The sequence below is a fragment of the Zeus faber genome, assembly GCF_960531495.2.
Source record: "Zeus faber genome assembly, chromosome: 20".
NCBI classification, from domain to species: Eukaryota; Metazoa; Chordata; class Actinopteri; order Zeiformes; family Zeidae; genus Zeus; species Zeus faber.
In genome coordinates, this window is record NC_137207.1 from 24,009,216 (window position 1) to 24,031,696 (window position 22,481).

The 22,481-nt window shown below is 41.7% G+C and overlaps 1 protein-coding gene across 1 annotated transcript in view; it reads right to left on the reverse strand.

Annotated features, from left to right (window-relative positions):
• cox10 (cytochrome c oxidase assembly factor heme A:farnesyltransferase COX10) overlaps positions 1-16,158 on the reverse strand; it is a 37,154-nt gene extending 20,996 nt beyond the window's left edge. The window contains exons 1-4 of the mRNA XM_080021510.1: positions 16,061-16,158; positions 13,750-13,892; positions 12,580-12,946; positions 11,579-11,703 (exon numbers count right to left, since the gene is read on the reverse strand). Of these exons, the coding sequence (XP_079877636.1) occupies positions 11,579-11,703; positions 12,580-12,946; positions 13,750-13,892; positions 16,061-16,091 (666 nt within the window). The 5' untranslated portion in view covers positions 16,092-16,158. The remainder of the gene's footprint in view (positions 1-11,578; positions 11,704-12,579; positions 12,947-13,749; positions 13,893-16,060) is intronic.
• Between the last annotated feature and the right edge of the window lie 6,323 nt (positions 16,159-22,481).

Below are 22,481 nucleotides of genomic sequence, written 5' to 3' on the forward strand. Positions count from 1 at the left end.
TCTAAGAATTGGGTAGTTGGTACATTTGGCAGGTCCACTATACAGTGGCTTTCGTGTTTTCAAAACAGAGATTTAACATTTTTCAAGGCTTAAAACAGCACTCCCATCGGCGGTAAAAGTCAAAAATCCAATTGGTTTCAAGGGAACTTAATGATTGATACAATACACCACATTTTCACCAGAGAACAAGATAAATGACGATTCAGAAGACATAAGGGCCAGTGAAGGCTTAGGGACAGGCTTTGGTCAACGTGGGAAGCCATCTTTTATCCCAAACAGCAGTGACACTGGCCCAAAAGCTTCTCAACTCAAATCAAATTAGCATGCAGTGTTAGCTCGCAGGCACACTATAAACAGGGCTTCTTTTGTTAATTATCCACGCATCCCAGCATTAAATAAGAGTGTTCTCGCTTGCCTTTGGCTGTGTTACCTTCAAATGGAGAGGGCAAACTTGAGATTCAGGGGGTGGAAAAAAATAAAATAAAATACTGGAGAAGACATCAGTTGAGGAAATAGATGGCCTAGACCAGCGACAGCAACCATGTGCCACAGCGTGCCAAGAATATGCAGGTTTTCATGCCAACTGATCACTCCATCAACGGATTTGCAAAATTTCAAAAATCCATTTCAAAAATCCAATTCATTTTCTCATATTTTTGGAAGCAATTTTAGTATTGGACATCGAATACAAATGTTTTGCTACTTGTAACATAGAATAGCAGTAGGACAACAGAAAGTTGGGAATCTATATTTATTTTTTTACATTTATAATTTTCTGACACAAATTAGTTATTTATGCTTAAGCACGAAGAAAATAATTTCAGTTAAACTGGCACTTAAAAGAATAATAAAAAGACAAATTAAGGGTGGATGGAAACAATTTTGATTCACACAAGCATTGATCTTGACATGGTCGCCAGGCTGCCCTTAACACAGACAGCAAAGCCATAAAAAGACTAGCAAAAGAGGGTCCGAGTCACGCATTTCCCCAACACCCAAACCATCAAAATAGCCATGTAAACAACATAATCTGTTAATGTTCGGCGGCTCTACAGGGTTGTTGACTAGCAGAGAGGGCTACTTCTTAAATGAAATGAATCTAAAGCAACCCATTAGCTCAGTCCGATATGGGGCTCAGAATGACATTAGCGTTACGGGAACAGTGTGTCCTCTAGACATGCAGGGGCCTCTTCACCAGACTGCACTCATTAACAGATACTCCACCAACGTAGGATGGTGGCGCTGACGCGACTATCGGTTTCAGGGGGCAACCAGGGGGCTCGCCATCGACTGAGAAAACGGACGCGGAGAGGCCGCCAACGCCAGCGCCGCTTTCTAACTGCGGTTCCATATTGCTTTTCGATAACGTCGTCAAATACGGCGCTTTAGGTTCTCGCTGGCGTTTCAAATTTTACATTCTGCAGTTTTCATCTGCCAAAAAGAGTACACGGGTGAAACAAGAGGCGATACAAACAAGGGAAGAGAAAATACATCGAGCGGATGAGGTGTGCTGGTGAGCAACTGCATTTGCACAGCGCGCACAACTTTCAAAATCTCCCAAGCCAAGGGCAGCGTGAGAGGGAGGACTCTCGGTGACGGATACTGCTGTTGGTTCATCTGACACAGGTCCCTGCAGCATTCGTCTCACTTGGTGGTGAAGGCCGTAATCATAGTTCTTTGTCAAGGCCTGAAGTAGGGGATCCACCCGCCAGTCACTCACTCACGCCCCGGCTGCATGACGGCAACTGCACCGCGGTAGAGTGTTTGCTGTAAACAGGCGGGGGTGTTGAAAGCCCGTTCAGAAAACTTGTGTGTGAGGAGATCCGTGACTCCAAGCGCAATCAATGCACTTTCAAAATCCGCATATGTGCTATGAACCACTCCCATCTATTATTTTATTTTTAATATAAGCACTTTGAAGCCACCCGGGGGATTTTTTTGGTTCTGTTTTTTTTTTTTTTTTTTAAACATGATGTGATGATTACCACAATTCATGCAAACGATTACTTACAGATCGTAACCAGTCTTTGCTGGTAACTGTTGAGCCGCAATAGAATCAATATCATAACATTTGAGGCGGAATGTATACGTATATCACACCAGCCTATATTTGTGATACAAAAATAGGCTGGTGACTTATGTACAGAGTTAAAAGACTGAATTTTGTGGGCAATGGCCTACTTGAATTGAATTTATATTTAATTGCTGACAAGAGATAGACATTTTTCTTCTTACTGCATTTATTCTCTGCCTGACAGAGATTAACACAGACTAATCTAGGCAATCACCGGAAGTAACTAAGGCACCGTGACTGCTGTGTGTCGTCACAACTACGCTCCTGGATCACCATTGTTTTGCTTGACATTCTCGAATATCTTTAAGGCAGTTTTTGAGCTCAGGTTTACTATTACGCCCTGGAGCTCAGGTAGCTGTGAACAAAAAATATGGAAAAAGATAAATATAAATAACTTTATGGCGTGAAGAAAACCCCTGTGTGGAGCCAAAGTCTGTGCAGCAATTAAGACCAAGACACTCAGCAGCAGCTGATCAAAAACATAAACAGTAAGGACTTGGTTCCCAATAAATTGGGATACCTGCAAAACAAGACTCCACTTGGCCACCTTTCCACATAGGCTACCTTGAACTGTAGGTGGAGGCCACTGTCCAACGTCGTCCATCCACTTTCTCCATACCTCAATTTCCCCACAGGGATTGTCGAAGTGTTATCATATCTTATGCTTTACAGTATTTGCCTACAACTTTACACACTGCAGCACCGGCGGCCTCACTAGCGGGCCAAATACAAGAATCGCTCATGGGATTCGCTCTGCAATTTTTCTCCCCGTTCGACACATTCCATTGGGATCTAGGCCAATACACATAAAAGGCATACTGTCAATGTCGGAGAACTTTTGTGGTCCAATATGTCAGTCATTGTTCCCCACAGGAAAAAAATATACTCTACTTGATCTGTACTACACTGAAATTATTAATCGACACGCAAATATTTTAAAGACCAATAATGAAGGCTCAACTTGCGGCACATTTTCCTCACGCCCCCTCCGGCTTTTTTCCTGAGGGCATACAAAAGCTGCAGTTGTCCTTTATGAGTTTCATGAGAGGAAAGCATCTGTCTTCCATGTATGAAGCTTCAAGAGAGACATGGGTACAGTTTGACATGGATCGGCACCCTGTGGTTGTATGAGACAAAGGCTTTAAGGGAATTAACTATTAAACAGGGCTGTCTGGTTAAATATTCATTTTAATCCAATGGTGAATGAAAGACAACCATCGAGCCATCTTGCCTGGCGATTAAGTGGGAATTTCCATCCATTCTCCCTAGTGAATTGACAGCTTGGTGGAAAACATCAACACAAATATCTTAAGCTGCCGATGGCAAAGGTCAGCTCGCTGTATTCTTTGAAGAGGTGCTGGAAAACAAGCTCTAAGGTGTGGCATCCGTGCAGATGGTGGGATCAAGTTTGCGTTAAATCTGTCTTTTGGTGATGCTTCTAATCTGTTTAGCCTTTACCTTCAACATACGTACTCAGCATAAAAGCCCCAGAGAGCATAGCCTGTATGCAGTCCAGCAATTACACAATCATAACGGAACACGTAACCACCATTGATCCACAGTAGACTGTGGAATAAGGCAGCGCAATTGGAGGTAATGTCCAGGCAAAACCAAACTTTATTTAAAGATGAATGGGTCAACATCATGTTGGAGCTATGCCAATATTAAACCATATGTCCTGTCTTTTCCTAAGAGGGGTACAAATTCACAGTGTAGGAGTTTCTTTCTTTGTCATCGAAGATGCTGCAGTTGGTTGCGTTCTAACCTAGCAACAGCAAGGCTTTGTTAAAGCCGATTATCCTCTGAAGAAAAACAAAAAAAGGATAAGATTGTTATGAGGGATACCCCAAACTACAATATGAAAGGCCAATCCTAGAAAATTTCTGCGGACAACCTTGAACGTCGGGTCTCAGTGTTGTGCAGCTTGTCACGCCTCGTCAGGGAGAGTATCTCGGTAGGTGGCGAGCGCCTCTTTACACTGTTGATGAAACACTATATCCTGCCTGAAGTTTGTTTAGAGAGGACCATATCTACCCATAGAGTACCTGCATAAGTTCACAGTCAAGGGCAACAAACAAACTACAGTATATGAAGTCTATTTTGTAAAAAGGTAGCTTAATCAAAATTGTTTTTATTTTGCCGGGTATTTACATATAGAAAGAGGAATTTCTTCTGGTGAGGTTTGGTGCACTTCAGTAGAACCCATAAGCATTAAAAGATAGAAGTTTAACAGTCTGAAAAAAGGAGAATAAAAATAAATGAGGATAATGCTACATAAGGAATGTCTTCTCTAGCAAAAAGGATGAAAGTTTGAGTCCTTAAAGGTCAACAGGTTTTCTGCATGTTTGAAAACACATTAAGCGTGGAGTTTCAATGCAATGACAATTAAAAACTTAACCAACATCTAATCACATACTGTAATGAAATTGCCAAATCAAAAAGGAGAGAACATGCCAATTTACACATCACACTGTTCTTTCCACTCTGGGAATACAATTATGACACAGATCCATCCAAATGTACTGCTTTTGAAGGGAGCGCTGAAGAGCCCATATGTGAATTGACATAGCTGTCCATTAAGACAAGCTTTAATTGCAATTTGAACACAATAGCTAATTTAAAATGGGCACATTTCTTCTGGTAACCCACACAAATACGTATACATATATATGAATGGTTGACTTATTTCACCATAAGCAATAGAATGTTGGTATTTAAAATATGCAAGAACATTGTCTTCAAATGACACAGGATCTTTTGATCATCCTGCTACCATTACTCTGCTGTTAATACAGCAGTTTGTATATATCTGTGTTGGCTACACAAGATTTTACTTTATTGATCACCTGAAGGGGAACTTAAGGATGAAAGTCATACACAATGAAATTCCAAGAAATCATCACAATCCGTTGTTTTATGCCAACTGCAAAGTAGTGCAGCTTTAAACAGATTTATTAACATACATGAATAAAGAAACAAAGAAATAAACACATCAATGTCATTTTAATGGTTACAATCCTGGAAAGGCATGCTAGTGAATAGCACAGTGGTCTGCTTAACACTTTGTATTATGTTCAGTCATGACCCCCATCTACTGTACTTCGGCAGTGGAAGGGGAACAGTTAGGAGGGTAAATAATACATGCCTCCACAAGACCTGAGTGAAGGGCGTATCTTGAAGCGGTGGGGTGGATGGGCCGGGGGCTTGTGGGGGCTTGCTTGTGCGTGCCAGCCTCAGACAGCTCACCGCAGGAGATGCAGACACAAAAGAAGACTCACTGTCATGATCATGAAAGCAGAAATGACACTAGACAGCCACAAGGCAGACCAACTTGTATTCTCATCAAAACAAACACACAAGCCGACACGGTGTCACTTACACTATAGCCACTGTCAAAACAGTCCAGCAATTGCCGACGGCAGGAAAATACCGTATTGGGTCCCATCTACACTAGTAGCCTCAAGTTTCCCCTCCAATGCTTTAGCTTCCAGCTTGAAACTCTGCTGTTATGCAATTATCCAATTAGTTGAAGTTGTCACAATACTGGAGGACGATGACGGCTGGAACACCCTGTGAGATGACGCCTGCTGTGAGGCCAAGGGACTCCGAGGGCCAAACCACCCCCAGGACTAATTCAGTCTTCTAAATCCAGGTTTCTGGCCAGGAAGCACAGGGAAACACCTAAACCTATCCAAAGCGTCACCAGTCTTACTATGCAGATACACAACACTCCCCTTTTCACGGAATACTTCGCAACTCCAGCTAAATTGGAGGTTCACGCGGAAAATGTGGCCAAATTTGGCTCAGCCCGGAATTGCTGACATAGGAAACAAACTCAAAATGTAAAAATACATGCACTGCTAATGCAGCTGATTGTGAAGCATTTCTTTCTGATCAAAATACGACAGAGGCGGCAGCAATAGGTCTTTTGTCTGTAGTGACAAACTCCAGATGGTGACATGCCATTTTTACATGACTTAAATTTTCCTAAATTGGGTAACCACAACATTTCTGCCTGCCATACAGACCCTGTCCTGTGGGACGAAAAGCGTCCTTGGCATTTGACGGTACTACTGAAAGGTCTCGCTGCTAGTTTGCAGAGCCAAAGCAACCTTCCCCCCCTCCAACCCAAAGACATATTTTCCTTTTCCCCCCCTTGGGGTAATTTGACAGTTGTGTGGTCATACTCACACACGCCTCTAACTCTTCAAAAGTCAGACATTAAGGGATTAGGGCAGACCGGCTGAATCCCTAGGAAGTGATCTTGAGTAGGATCTTCCTCCGCTTTGATTTGTTTGTCAAGCTTTTGTTTGATTAGCCATATGAAAAAAAGCCCCTTTGCTTTGATCACACCTAAACACGCTGAAGCTCTGGTGAAGGGAAGAAGAACAGAGAGAGGGGGAGAGAGGAAAAGATGGAACCACATCTAAGGTGAGCTTCTTTACCATTTCCTAGTTTTTTTCTTTGCGGTGTTATGAAAACCACAGAGGTGACCAAAGTGTTGAGATCAATTACACGGAGGTGAGGGCGTGTCTCTTGTGAGCAGACAAAGGACTGACAGACCAGAGGATCAGAGTGTCGCCGCTGTGTCAGTGCAGTAGGTGATTATGTGTCTCACACGACCGCCCCAAGCACCTGGTGTGTATAATTCGACTAAAAACACATTATATTCCCTTCAGTTTAACATAATTTTCTCAAGATGAGTATCCTTTTAACTCTTTAAATAAATAAATAAAAATTGTCGTATGACAAAAACACTTGGTAAACTTTTTTTTTTCTGATATTCCACTTGAAAGTGGATATCCTTGAAGCCAGATGGCTGCTTTTATTCAAAGCGGCTTTAATCTGATCTCCCTATCTTGCCAATTAAGACTCTGATGACAAGTGCGCATACACCCATCAGCCACAACATTAAAACCACCACTAATAACACATAGGTCCCCCTCGTGCCGCCAAAACAGCTGTGACCCATGGAGGCATGGACTCCACCAGACCTCTGAAGGTGTCCTGTGGTATTTGGCACCAAGACGTTAGCAGCAGATCCTTTAAGTCCTGGAAGTTGGAGGTGGGGCCCCCATGGATCAGGCTTGTTGTTCCAGCACATCTCACAGATACTCAATCGGGTCTTAACTCCGACCATCAACATGATGTAGAAGAAAACATGATTCATCAGACCAGGCCACCTTCTTCCATTGCTCTATGGTCCGATTCAGACGCTCACATGCCCATTGTAGGCACTTTCGCGGTGGACAGGGGTCAGCATGGGCACTCTGACCGGTCTGGTGCTATGCAGCCCCATACCTGTGTTCTGACACCTTATCATAGCCAGCATGAACTTTTTCAGCAATTTGTGCTGCAGCAGATCTTCTGTGGGACGGGACCAGACGGGCTTGATTTCGCTCTGCAGACGCATCAATAGGCAGATGGGCGCCCATGACCCTGTCGCCAGTTCAACGGTTGTCTTCGCTTGGACCACTTTTGTTAGATACTAATCTCTGCATACTGGGAACAAGCCACAAGACCAGCCGTTTTGGAGATGCTCTGACCTAGTCATCTAGCCATCACAATTTGGCCCTTACACTTGCCCATTTTTCCTGCTGCGATACTATATCTCACCCCTTCACAGATGCTATTGGATCGAGATGAGCAATGTAACTCACTTCACCTGTCAGTTGTTTTAATGTTGTGGCTGATCGGTGTATACTCAATGTCACTCCATAGTGGAGCAGAATGTAGCAGATGTGTGGAGAGCCAGCGCTTGAGTCCACATGCCAACTACACGTCACAAAAATGAACCCATGGCCTCCAAAAGAGCCCCTTCTTTAAAAACTACCAGAAGCATCAATACACCTCCGCATTAATTAAAAAAAAAAATGCATTTTAAAATCATCAAACCTGCCACTGTTTAAATTTCAGTGAAATTTCAAAAGAATCGCTTAGCAAGTTGTACCTCTGAGCTTTTTGTTCAGACATGTAATTCGGCAGTATGTTTTTAACACCGCTGAAGCAGCAAAAATGAACCACAAGGATATGATTTCTATTATGCTTTCTGATTTTGACATTTGACCTGCCACTTGCCGTGTACTTCTTGACAGAGTAAATGAGCCCACCAACACCACCAACATTCAATGTTTCTACCCATTAAGACTTCAAGGCAAAAGCACTTCAACGACAATACATCATCGTCATTCTTCACAGTGGCTCATCACTCTAGCCAGTTTGGTATGGCCTACGCGTTCAACATTTCTCATCTCAAACTGCCTGCACCCAAACCCCTAATTTAACCATCGATAACTGAAGTGTCAAGCTCGAAGATTTCTGTTTTGTTGTTTTTTTGCAGCACCTATGGTGAAAAGCGGTAATTGCAGGTGTGTTTGTGGACCTCACTTCCCAGGGATCAAAACAGTGTTGCCTGTGGGACATCAGTCAGCTGGGTAGTTAGCAGCTACCCACTGCTGCCCGATGAAAAATGTGTCACTAACTGTGCCGCTTGCGATTTGGATGCATGGCAGAAAAATTGCCACACTCACCCGGTTGTTAATACTCAGAATACTGCAAATGCAAGGGCTTTCATCAGTGGGCCATAGGCTCAACCTCCTTTGTGTTACCTCATTCAGCAACAGTGACTTAACAGACATTTATTTAAATGAAAATCTTAGAGATGGGCACTTAAATACCCTTTTTCGTGACATTGAACGTGACATACCAAAAAAACAACAACAACCCTATACTCCACTCTGGCAATACGGTAAGGCATCACCTATTTTTAGCAGTATAAGATATCATTGCTGATGTAAGGTGAGTGGCACACTGTACAATGAAGTAGTACAAGAGCCGAAGAAGTTTGGGACAACTCTCAAAGGTATCTGAACAAGATAATGTATTATTTGGCATTGAAGACGTTGAAAGGCAAATTACATTATTTTAATGTACATGAAGCCATAAGTCGGTGGAGAAAATTAAGACTGACAGGACTTGACATGGGGGTGTGCCTAACGCCCCAGGATTGAAAGGGTGTGTTGTCGCTCACATTCTCTGCACTCTGAACTTCTTGAGCCTAGCGTCTGAACTACCCCGCGTGACAGGGACATTTTTGGAATACCTGAATGATATTTACACACCTGCTCCAGTGTAAGGTATAAAGGTGCAAAATTGAGGAAAATCACAACTCTTCATGTGTGTGTCACTGGCAAGACATACATATAAATTCTAGCATAACAGATGAATTGCACAACACAATACAAACTTGGCGTACCAAAACAGAAAAAAGACCTCAACAAACATTTGCACATTTGTATCCATCGACCCTGCCCCGCGAGATGACACACAGGGGAAAATGACTACATGACTTGCTGGTTAGGGCCATGGTTAGGGCCATAAATATGATTGTCAAGGCAAATTGTAAGTTTGGTTGACCTCGTTGAGCGCTCCATTTCAGCTGTGAACAAGGCAGGTGGTCTTTGGAACCGAGCTATTGTGAGCGGGCTGTGGGAGTGCTTCTTTTTGGCCCCGAGGGAAAGAACCTGCAGTGTAATCATGGCCCTTGCCAAACAACAGGCAAAAGACGGCGCTAAATGGAGTTCAATGCAGGGCTGAGGGTGAGGTCACCCTCAACTAATATTCTTAAGTCAAAGAGTGCATTCCTATAGACAATGTCAACATTAGGCAACAGAGGTGGCCCTGATCATTACAGGCAGTTGTCCAGACACACTAGCTCTGCTTTGTTTATAGTTAGGGGACAAAAAGCTTTCATCACAGAAATATTGAAAAACAGTGTTAAAGTTCAATAGTACTTCATTTTTGAGATGCACAGAAAAGGAGGAACGTAGCACAGGTCAAGCATGGGGCTCTGCTGGCTACTGCATTCATTTCCAGAACAAGCTATGGAGCCCCATGAGAATAAACTCTGAATGCAGGTGTCAACAAGGGAATACATTTTCTGTTAGCACACGCACACTTGGTTATAACAGAACCAATAGAAATACAGTGCCATAAGAAAATATTTGTCACTATTTTCAGTTTGTCATATTTTTTGTACTTTTACTTGTTTGCTGTGCAAAGGAACTAAACATGCAATCTCCGGGTGAGATCATAATAGCTCCACCCCCCTGGTTAGCCCAACCCAAATAAAAAGGCATAATCAGAGTCTGCTGAGGAGTTTGTTTAGCAGCCCAATCTCAATGTCCTCCCAATGCCCTAAGCGCTGAACTCTCAAAGACTTTAAATCACATCACCTGCCGCTCATCGTAAATGTGGGAGTGCAGGGGATTGAAATGGTATAAATATGAGGAATGGGATAGCACTTTGTGATATCACGTTACATTGGCAAACACGATTAACAATTGTGGCTTTGGGATATTACATGCTTTACCTGCTTTAGGGCCAAGGCGCTTAAGAGCTTGTTTGATATAAAAATCACACAGGCTACTGCTTTACAGTGTGGTCGAGAGGTATTTGGCAAGGTTTTTTATAATACATCGGGCCATCCCCTTGTCCCCATTTTTAACGTCACCGCATTATGAACTGTGAGATACTCCTACCCCCTTAAGCATAGTGTGCAGAATTGGAGACTTATGTTAAGTGTGCAAAAAGGCCTCAAAAAGTCAAAGTCAAAGTCTGTGAGTCTGAGTGCAGAAAAGGGATCAGAGATTGGGCTCAGGCCTGATTTGGGTCAACCTTGGCCCAATCATTTCTGTTCTTATTTTTTACTTATTATATGATTGAAGATATCTGCACAGGCATATCCTGCCTTGATCAAAACACATTCTTGAAGACCTCAAAGACCTCCAGAGGGAAAAAATAGATATACCCATCAGTCTAGAAAGGGCGTTCTGGAGCACTCAAATCCCCAGTCAGAACCTTATTGTGCAAGACTAAACAATAGCTACAGGAAGCCTTTGGTCAGTTACTTGTGCTAAAGTTGGTGTATCCACTGAATCTGGGGTTTTTTTCTTGAATAAATTAAATATGTATGAAATGTTAAAGTGTCGTCTATTCGGGGTTCCCTTTCCTATCTTATATTATAATTTGGTCAAACGTCTACAACAATTTAGTGCCAGAAATATGCAAAAACTTTTAAAATTGGGCAGAAGATATGCATCTTTGTTGTTTTCTCTCATCTAGCCCTCTATTTTGCATTAAGAACCCTCTAAGAATCAGTGCAAGGTGCAGGAAAAAAAAAAAATCAATGTGCAGTCCCCTCTAGTGCCCTACTGTGGCTGGTTGCAAAGTCATTATGATAGTAAGTGATAAAAGTGTAATTGCTTCGATATTGTAGACACTAAATGAGTTAAGTTGTATTGACAAAAGCTACTCCATTTCGGTAAAATAGGATTTTAACTTATCCAATATTCAATACAGAAGATAATGATCGCTATACCAGCGTGAAAAGATAACCTCTGTCAGTAGATGTGGTGTGCAGCAGAACAGAGAGCTCCAAACAAACAAACTCGGACAGAAACAGACAGCCACACAGGTTTGTTCTGAGATGTTACGGGTACCCACCTGGTTGATGGAATTGGCAGCACAGGAGGCCAGCCCTGTTCCCAGAGAAGACAGGAAGAAGATGGCTGGGTCGAAGGGTACCGGCGCCATTGCATAGCCAGCTGCTGCCGTCACTACCACCAGTGCTGAACAGTAACATAGAAATCACATACATAGTCATTCGCACAAAGTATGACTTTTCTGACAGTTTTCAATCCTGACAAAAACAGCAGAGAGACAGATTTTCCGCCGAGCCCCGGTCCTCCAAAGAAAACAACTAAAAACAGTGTGGGGACAGGGCACAACTCATAGAATCGTTAAGATTATTGTCTGCGCATAGCGCGTGGAGAGGGGGTGATCAGGGAAAGAGTAACGCAGAGTTTCACCATTACGCACAGTTTTGTTCCATAAGGAGATGTAGAATAAAAAATCAAAACACACTGCTCTGGCACGTCAATTATAACTGGTAGTAGGGCAGCGATTATCAACTTAACCTACTAAACACAGTGTAACCCAGCGTTCCACTCTGGCCTTGGCAGCAGCACGGGTGTTGGTTTTCACCATGATTCATTTATTTGTTACTTTTGCATCATAATTTACATTTAGATCTCTAAATACACTGCTCTATGTTTCATGAGATTGGCAAAGAGTTGTTAACCACCATCGCAATATAAGTTAACCATGCACCGCTGCTGAAATGTTGTCAGAAACCCTGACTACAGAGAACAGGATTTGTGCGATAGGCCTTAGAGGCCCTAAAAATTAGCTTGAATTTCTGTCATTGTTTTTAGGAAAACGTCACAAAATCCAACAAACAAGCTGCTAAGTTAGCGACATTTATCACATCTACAGTACAGTACAGTAGATGTTTGCCCTATTTCACAAATCACTCATTCGGCACAAAAGTTTCACACAAAACAACACATTTAAGCCATGTGCTCTAGATGAAATACGAAGATTTTATGATATTTTCTTACACCAAGCAAATCTACAACACAACAATAATCTTTATGCAACTGTACCTGTAAGTTTAATCTTGGCTAGTCTGGCATAGACATCCGGCAGCTCGGCAAAATCCACCTTCAGCTCCCTCCACTGTCGATCCAGACGGGCCTCCCGGGCCTCGTCTGTCTCCACTTGTAAATGTGGCGCCTCGACTGAGGTCTCGACCCCAGTCCGTTCCTGTGATACAGACTTTGTGACGGTGGTCGTCTCTGTGGTGGTGAGGTCCTCCGGTGGCGGTGTGAGGTCCGTGACCAGGGGATCGATAGTTGGAACATGCTGCACCTGTCGGACCACACTGTCGTCCCGCTCTTCCACAACACTCACTACAGGGGCCTGTTTAGGGATGGCTCGCTGGTGAAGCCCGCTGCTGCCGTTCGCTACATACTGAAAACAAAAATGGGAAATTACACAAGCTTCTTCGAAAAGTAAATTGCCGCTGTCATTGAAAATATTTAAATATCGAAAATATTTAGACAGCTGTACAGCGAAAAAGTATCATTACTCGGGATGTGCAAAATTCAAATTCTTCATGGTTGAATAATCGGCGAGTAGTCGGCGAATGAATAATAGATTATTCGGATGTGTGACAGGATCAGAAATGAACACCTGCCAAGTTCCAAATGCAGTAGATTTCCCTTTTGACAGAGTGAAACGACTGAGGTGACTGCACACCACTCTTCATTCATTGTTCATTGTTCCTGGAAACTCCTCCGTCTGTCACTGTGCATTACACCAACTGAATCAAACGAACAAAGACGGAAAATGGACTCTCTTTACTGAGCCAAAATCCGAGTCTGAATAAAAAAGTTGCACTTCTCATCACTTCTCCCTTGGTGTCTTCCTTGCACCTAAACAACAAACTGCATGATCTGTTCTGCTCGGTGTAACTCTAATTATTTATTTGAACTGTATTCACTTATACAGTTTATGCATACCAAAATATTTTTTACATGTGATAAAGTGACAATGTTTTTCAGTGAAAACCACCCACAAAAACTTTTTCTTTTAAGGCATGAACAAATAATTGAATATTCTCACCCACCCATACCTATTGATTACCAATCTCAAACAAGGCAAAATTCAGAACCATAAGGCATTTGTGGCATTTGGCATGGATGCAAGAGATCTCTAAAGGCAAGACACTCCTATAGCTTTACTTATCAAAAGGCATAGTAAAGTGAACCTACCTGTCGTTTTAAGAAAGTCAGATGTTGGTATGTCATCCACTGAGATGGATCTCTCCTGTGTAGCTGGGCAAGGCTGCGTGCCCCATGGCAACTTTTAGGCACATTCCTGGAGAAATTGTGGTTCACACAGAGACCAACCAGACCTAGAAATGAATTGAGAGAATACTTTTACTATGCATGTACTATGTAATCCCGCAAAGGACAGTGTTTATTACGGAACTTCAAACATTGCTCTGAAAAAGTAGATATTTGTACGCAATATTCCATCTGCATCTTTGCACGTATTGCACCTATGCCTGTACCTCACTGTGTGTTTAAGAATGTACATACATAAACACACACATATCCATACATATTGCTTGCAATATGTTTGCTTCTTGTGTGTGTGTGTACACGCACACACACACACACACACACACACACACATATATAAACACACACAGACATACACACACACACACACACACCAGTACTTTTGGCACAACCTGCTGTTCTCTTACAAGGAGCTGAACGGCAAAATTCACAACAGGTGTTTGATCCATGAATCGATCAAATACATTTCCTGGTTCAATTAGAATTGGTATTTAAACAGTCCTTTTCATCAAGCTGTTCACATTTTGACGCCATGAGACCAAGACGACACCTAACAATTGATCAACAGTACATCGCCATTACGAGACTTCAAACAGGATGTTCTCAGAGGGAAGAGGCCACTGAGCTTAGAGCGTCACAGAGTGTCATCAGCAGCTTGCAACAGAGATACAGAGACTGGAAGAGTCACAGAAAGGCATAGAAGTGGACGTCCTTTGGCCACATCCCACACTGATGAGCGCTTCATTGTGAACAGTGCCCTGCGCAACCGCATGATGATGCCACTCAACTCCAGGCACATTTAAGGGAGGTGAGAGGCACCAAGTGTCACATCAGACCATTCGAAACCGTTTACATCAGCGTGGTCTGCGTGCTAGACGACCTGCAAGGGCACCTGACCACACCACCAGGCACAGGCATCATCGTCTTGCACGGGCCAGGGAGCCTTTACGCTGGACGAGGGACCAGGGGCCTCAGTGCTGTTCTCTGATGAAAGTCGATTCACGTTGAGCAGAAATGTTGGAGACGTCAAGGAGAGCGCTATGCATCAGCCACTGTTGTCACCAGACGAGCCTTTGGTGGTGGTGGTGTTACAGTGTGGGCAGGTGTGTCTGGTCAATACGGACCTGCCCTACACTTTGTGAATGGTACAGTGACAAGCCCATACTACCTGAATAACATCATAAATCCAGTCATTGTGCCCCTGCATGAACAACACAGGCCTCATTTCATCTTCATGGACGACAATGCTCCAGCTGATGGAGGTGGCATCATTAGGGAACGGCTGCTGGAGACTGGGGCACCTCAATGGGATCAGCTGAGTGGCCGTGTAGAGGCTCGTCACTCTGTGCCCCAGAACCTCAATGACCTGAGGGCCGCCCTTCAAGAAGAGTGGGGGGCCAGGCCTCAGCAGACAATAAGGCGACTTGTGAACAGCATGAGACGTGGTTGTCAAGCTGTAATTGATGCTCAAGGGCACATGACAAGTTATTGAGACATTGTCATTTTTTGTTGTGGTAAACCCACCACTGTTGTTGGCTTTTGTTTCAATAAATTGTTTGAGATGAGGAAATCACCATTGCATGCTTCTACTTAAATGCTCTACTTTCATGATATATCACTGTAGCGTGAACTTTTTACATTTTCCATAAATTTCACCCAAAAGCCAAATATCCCAAACTTTTTGTGAGTAGTGTATATATACATACACACACACACACACATATACATATGTATACATATATACATACATACATACATACACACACACCTATATATACATATTTTTTTTATTTATACACATAAATATATACGCATATTTCAGATTTCGATTATTTTATCACTCTAATTTGTTTTGTAGTCTTTGCAGTTGCCCTTCTATCACTGCACTGCACTGTACTTGAACAAATAAAGATCTTGAATCTTTGAGTGATGCTCTGGCAGTGATGGCAGTTTCGTCATTTTACATGCTGATTCACACCATCAATTTAAAACAGTGTGGAAGTAAATCCAAATTAAATGGGAAAAAGATGAGACGCGATAGCAAACACGGCTCAGACTTCCCTGTATCCCTATAAGGTCAATGCTAGCGCCTAACGTCACCCAGGGCTAAGCTATGCTAAGATACCTAGCCGCCGTTGTAACGACCAAATAACTCATATCGTGAAGTACTTTCAAACGCTGCGGAGGACGCGGTGTCTGACACGACCTCTGCAGATACCTGAGAGTCTGCTCCGTGGCGCTTTGAACATGTTCTTCGAGCACGGAACCGGCGCCGCGTCCTCCTCACACGCAGAGCGCCGCCATTGTGACCCTGAGGTGAGGGGAAGCACTTCCGGTGACGCACTTCCCGAAGCGGCGGCGTCTTCGTGCGAGGTTTGACGTGTGGGCGGAGCAACGCTGCAGGTTGATACACCTGGTGTGAACCAAAAAATAACACTGATGATACCTGAAACCATACTCACAATTTAATAATAATTGTACTACTACTACTACTACTACTACTACTACTACTACTACTACTACTACTACTACTACTAATAATAATAATAATAATAATAATAATAGCGACTAATTATTATTATTATTATTACAATTATTATTATTATTATTATTATTTATTTTTATTAACATTTGTGGGTTGGTTTTTTTTGTGGTCCCGCCCCCATTTTTTTTTTTGTTAATGAAAAACTGAGTCAGTGGTGTGTGGATCTCATGGATCCGCTGTACTCACAGACACGATGAATAAAATGCGTATTCGGGGCGGTCCCAACATGCAGTCGTCCAAGTTGGATCCAGATCGGTCCGTTATGCAAATGACGGCGCGCATATGCCACATGATAGCATTGCAGTCTAGTGATTGGTCAACAACCGGGCGCTCACCAAGATGGCGGCGACGTGTAGATGGGACTGATGTCAGACTTTCATGGATGTCATGGATTCGATGAACCTATGGGCAATCTGAGTAAGATGTGCATTCGGGGATGTTCCAACATGGCATCGTTTTGAGTGTCATCCAGATCGGTTGAGGATTGTGGAAGGAGTTTGTGATCAACAATCGCCACCTGTTGATCGAGTTGACGGAGTACACAGGTCGCGTGATAGCACTGCAGTGTGCCAGGTAGTTACCAGTGAACTTCTGCACTCGTAAAATATGCCGGAGGAGAAAGCCAGGACACCGGGCTCTCTGTGGATTGTTATCGGCTCAGTCAGGCGGCGTTGTCGGCTCCAATCGGCCTGCTCGCCGCTTGGACTTCCAGCTGAGTGCAATTTGTCCTCGTTTTCCGTCTGATCGCAATTATCCATGTGTGACAGAGTAAATAATCTGTGCATCCGTGGGTACATTACACATTACACATACATTACACCGTAGATTATAACTGCAAACCGTACATTACACCTGCAATGATATCTGCTGGTGTATTGTAACTGAGCTTCTTGTTTGAAGGTAATTTATATAGAGCCATAAGAAGATTCATGTGAAGAAAGTCATATTTTGAGTCAGAGATTTGTACATTTGAGTTTATTTTTATTTATTATATTCATTAATTTAAATGTTATTATATATATTTTTTTAGTTTTGTTTTATTTATTTTAAGGTTTATAAAATACATCACAATTTCAAAGGCAGTTTTCTGTTGATTTGTGTGATTCTGTGCTCCCAAAAATGGATGAATAATCATGATAAATAATGGTGATCACAATATTGACTAAAATAATCGTGATCATCATTTCAGCCATAATCAAGCAGCTCTTACAATGATAACCGCCGTTAGTTGCAGCATAGCAAAACCACCCACAGCCGCAAACACCGCCGATCATAGAATCACACTGTAACCAGGCCGGAACAAACAACCTCTGCAGTCACAAAACACACCGGAACAGAGAGCCACAGCACCCTTGTGCATTGAACTTTAACGAAGGACATTGAACACTAGACCCCACGTATTTCTGCCTGAGCTATATTTATAATAATAATAATAATAATGATAATGATAATGATTATTATTATTTTTATTATTATTATTATTATTATTATTATTATTATTAGGGGTCCAGCCCTATTGTAATTGTAAGGCAGCCCCTTACTGTTATTGTAAGAGAAAAAATTAGGAAAAATTATCTGAATTTTTAAGTCTAAAACTATGTGGAAAACCAACTTCGGCATAACACACGAACACGGCTGATGTCTTGTTTGAACCACGCTGCAACAAAAACTTTGCGGTTGAGGTTTCATCCAAATCGATCCACTTATGGAGCAGATATTAATGAAAGACCTACAAAATTTGGAGCGATTTTAATGCCCACGAGCCAGTACGTCTGACGCCAAAATATGTCAAACCCAGCTAAAGCTATCAAGGACACATACTTCTTACTGCGTAAACAATAAACATGGTAACAGTGTCGTTTAAACCACTATTTAACAAGGATCTCGTGGTTTAAATCTCATCCAAATAGATACACATACAGAGCAGATATTAATGAAAAACCAAACAACTTTGACCCAAAACATTCAGTTGGTCTTGGTTAACTGACACGTCTCACGTCTCGCTCTAAAATAAAGGAGATGATATTTCCAGAAAGACGCTCCATGATGTCATCATATTATTTACTATAAATGATATTTATAGTAAGAGGCTTTATGACGTCATCATATTGTTTACTATTAATGATATTTACAGTAAGATGCTTTATGACGTCATCATATTATTTATTATAAATGTACAGATTCCGATTGAGAATGTCCAGTTGGGCCGTGTCCATTGGGCGGTGTAGACTCGGTCACTTTGTAGTCTTAGTTGCCAATCTATCAATTTACGTGTATATTTATACAGCTTCTTACCTGGTAGATGTGAGTAGATCTGATGGATTGATATTTTAAACCTGGGGTCCACATTACTTTGCCGGAATTAATGAAAGAAATAAAAGAAAATAATTATAATTAATAAAGTAGTAATTAAAAGTAATTACCCACAGACAAAAACGTTTGTCGTATTTCATGGAAACGGAACTTACTGAAAATGTAATCCAACTAAAATACTGAACTCAACCTTACAAATGAAATACGTTAATTTAACTGCTATCGTAAATCAACGGAAATACGTCACAATTGACGTATATAACACACAACATCTACCGTCACAGAAACTCTAGATGTAATCCAATGCAGCAAGGTAAGTTATAACAATGACAACATATCGTTTAAAATAAAAAATAAAATACTTTTATTTGCTAATAAACGTCATGTATAAACATTGTCCTATAACTAAACGTGACAAACTGTAATACTTACCTAAAATGAATAAGCTGGACCCCGTGTATTGCTGCCTGCAGCTATATTTATTGTTATTATTATATGAAAGTGAAAAATAAATAATAAGAAGAATAAAAAATGCAGCTCATAGCAGTTTCTCCATGACCACATTTAATTTGTAGTTCTTTAGTCTATTACAGGCTCAGCTTAATGGTATTTTATGTGCAACGAGAGCTTGCCGGCTGTGCCGTGATGTTCTTTTCAGATTCCACTTACAGAAATAATAAGGCAATTTAGCACTTGTTTTGCTAGATCAAAATAGCAATGCTATACCAATTAATCAATTCCAGCCTGAATACCAGCTGTGTTAAAAGTGTGTCCCGGCAGAAAAAGAGGATCGGAACCACTTTTATATAACAACCAACCATTTAGCGTTTTGCCTCATGTAGCGCTTGAAACAAAAACTTGATTGGGCAATTAATTCCTCCTTACATCCTGAGAGCAGAACTTCATGGTGGTGCCGTGTGGTTTGAATCCTGTCTATTGTTACCAGGCTACAGCAACCTTCAACTGGAATAAGCAGTAAAGTAAATAAAAGAAGCATAAAAACAGGTTTTTTTTTTATTATATTGAAATATGCTATATCGTTGGAAAAACAAACATGATCCGTTGGACTTTCATTTTTCCAGAGATCGATTTCACCAGATGAACGCTGTCGTTGACCAATAAATCTGAGTCGGAGATTTGATTTGTTTAACTCTAAATTGCCTTCTAATTCAATGTCTGGCCTTTCGTCTCTTGCCCTTGTGTGTCCTCTGCCTTGGCCTGCTGTTTGGCCCGTTATTTATGTGTGTGATCGTGGTGATAGTCCAGACCGCCCGTGCAACTGTCTGATTAATGCATCTCACGCTTGCTTTTTTTATTTTGCTTTGCTAGCTCAACGGACTTGTTTGAATCCGTATCATCGTACATCCGCAGTGTACATTTTCATATGCGATGAATTCGTGGCGGTAAGGATTGGTGCATTTCTCTACAGACAATTAGCATTAAAAAAAAAAGCTTAACAGTCTGAAAAAGTACAATTAAAAATGAATAAAATGACAATAAAAATAGCCAAATAAACATGAATACAGAACGGAAATAGCCATACTCCTGTAAAAAAAAAAATAGTACAATTGTAAGCACTAAATGGAATGGAAAGAGTTGGCATTACGCTTCAGTCGATAACATTCTGACACAGCTGTGGAGATGAAAACACGAGTTGACTCGTGCTTTAATAAAGCGCCGCACTGTTATAAGCTGAATATGCATTTGTCATTAATAATGGCGGATGTTGAAATTCAACATAATCACAGCACTTTTGCCAGTGTGTTTCAAGGTCACATGGGGTTGATTCATTTAAGTAGAATGTTGTCTACGAAATAAATTGTACGCCGTTTATTTACAACATCTCCAGAATCCGAACCCACGGCGATCCTGAGCCAGCCCGCCCGCACACACACACACACACACACACACACACACACACACACACACACACACACACACACACACACACACACACACACACACACACACACACACACACACACACACACACACACGAGATTACATCACGTAATCTTCTTCCTCTATCGAGATGCAGGGCTTGATGAATACCAACAATACAATACACACAAGGAGCCATTTCAGAGCCAGGAACGTGATCACCTTTATTGCTGGAGGCATAACCATTATGTGCTGTTCCAAACGACATTTCATCCTGCTGCTGACCCCGCTGGTCACCCTTTTTATTTTATTTTATTTTGTATTGGTGATAAACAGGGATATGGTTGTGGGGGTGGGGGGGTTGTGTTGAATATCTTTTGTTCTGCTCCACCTTACGTTTCTTGGATGGTTTTTTTGTCGAAGGTGGGATGGAATTCGGCAAACCTTACATACAGTACTTACTGTTCTGCGTCATTGCATAATAATGCATTGCATTTCTGTTATTTATTCATGGCCACAGCCACTATTCATCCTTGCCTCTCCAGGAGGGATATAATCACCAAAAATTAAACATGGAAACATGTATTTGACCAAACATAATTAAATCAACAAAAATTTGAACAACAGTTGCGGCATGTGGCCTCCTCCTGTAACAACTACAGCAATAAAGGAGTAGTATATTGACATAATCAGGAGGATGGATTCAGGGGAGTGTGAGAGGCAGATGCTGGCAGTGTGTGTGTGCATGTGAGTGTGATGTGTCCACCTGTGTGTGTGTGTGTGTGTTTGTGTGTGTGTGTGTGTGTGTGCGTGTGTGTGTGTGTGTGTGTTCCCCAATTAGTGGTCGTGAAGTGAGAAACATGTTGTGGTGCCTCCAAGCAGCAGAGAGGCTCCGCAGTGGCACAGACACCCATGGCCGCAAGAACGTTCCAAGCCCAAAGCACCGCAGGCGGAGAAGAACCCAGTCTATCTTCAATTTAGTCTTTAGGTTCATTGTGCATTGCCAAGTTAGGTCTTGTTTAGTTCTAAGGTTATTTTGATTGTTTTTGCTTATTTTTATATTTATTGTTAATTATGGGGTGGTGTATTGGATCTATCTATCTATCTATCTATCTATCTATCTATCTATCTATCTATCTATCTATCTATCTATCTATCTATCTATCTATCTATCTATCTATCTATCTATCCGTCAATCCGTCTATCCGTCTATCCATCTGTCTGTCTGTCTGTCTGCCTGTCTGTCTCTCTGCTTCTGCAAGTAAATTAGAGAATACAGAATGTCAGGGCCTCTCACATGAACAAACACATTCATTCATGAGTCATGGGCCCTTCCTCCTCCCGTCCCTGAGTGGAGTGGAACAATATTTGTTTACAGTATTAAGGAACAGTTCATCCTCTGCCAGTGAATGGGACTTTGACAACCTCAGGGGAACGGCTTCCACAGTTTTTATTGCCTGCCTGCATGATTATTAACAGGATGCAGTCTAGGTCTTTAATGTGATTTTCTGTATGAATGTAACGTAGCAAATGTGTGACGTGCATACTGTGTGTGTGTGTGTGTGTGTGTGTGTGTGTGTGTGTGTGTGTGTGTGTGTGTGTGTTAGTGATAAACTGCATGTTCATTTTTCTTTACTTCATTTTTTGTTGTTTATTGTACTTTTCTTGTTTGTTGTTTATTTTAAGGTTTATTTCATTGTTTATTGTTAATAATTATTGTATATATCTCGTATATATATATATATATATATCCATCCTTTTGATTTCTATTTTAAGTATTTCTGATGAAATCCTCTAGTTATTCCACTTGTTTAGATATTTCTTAACAGTGCTCCACTGTATGAAAACAGAAACATTTTGGAAGGTCACAAACCAAAGACATGCCTTCCCTTCCTTCTGT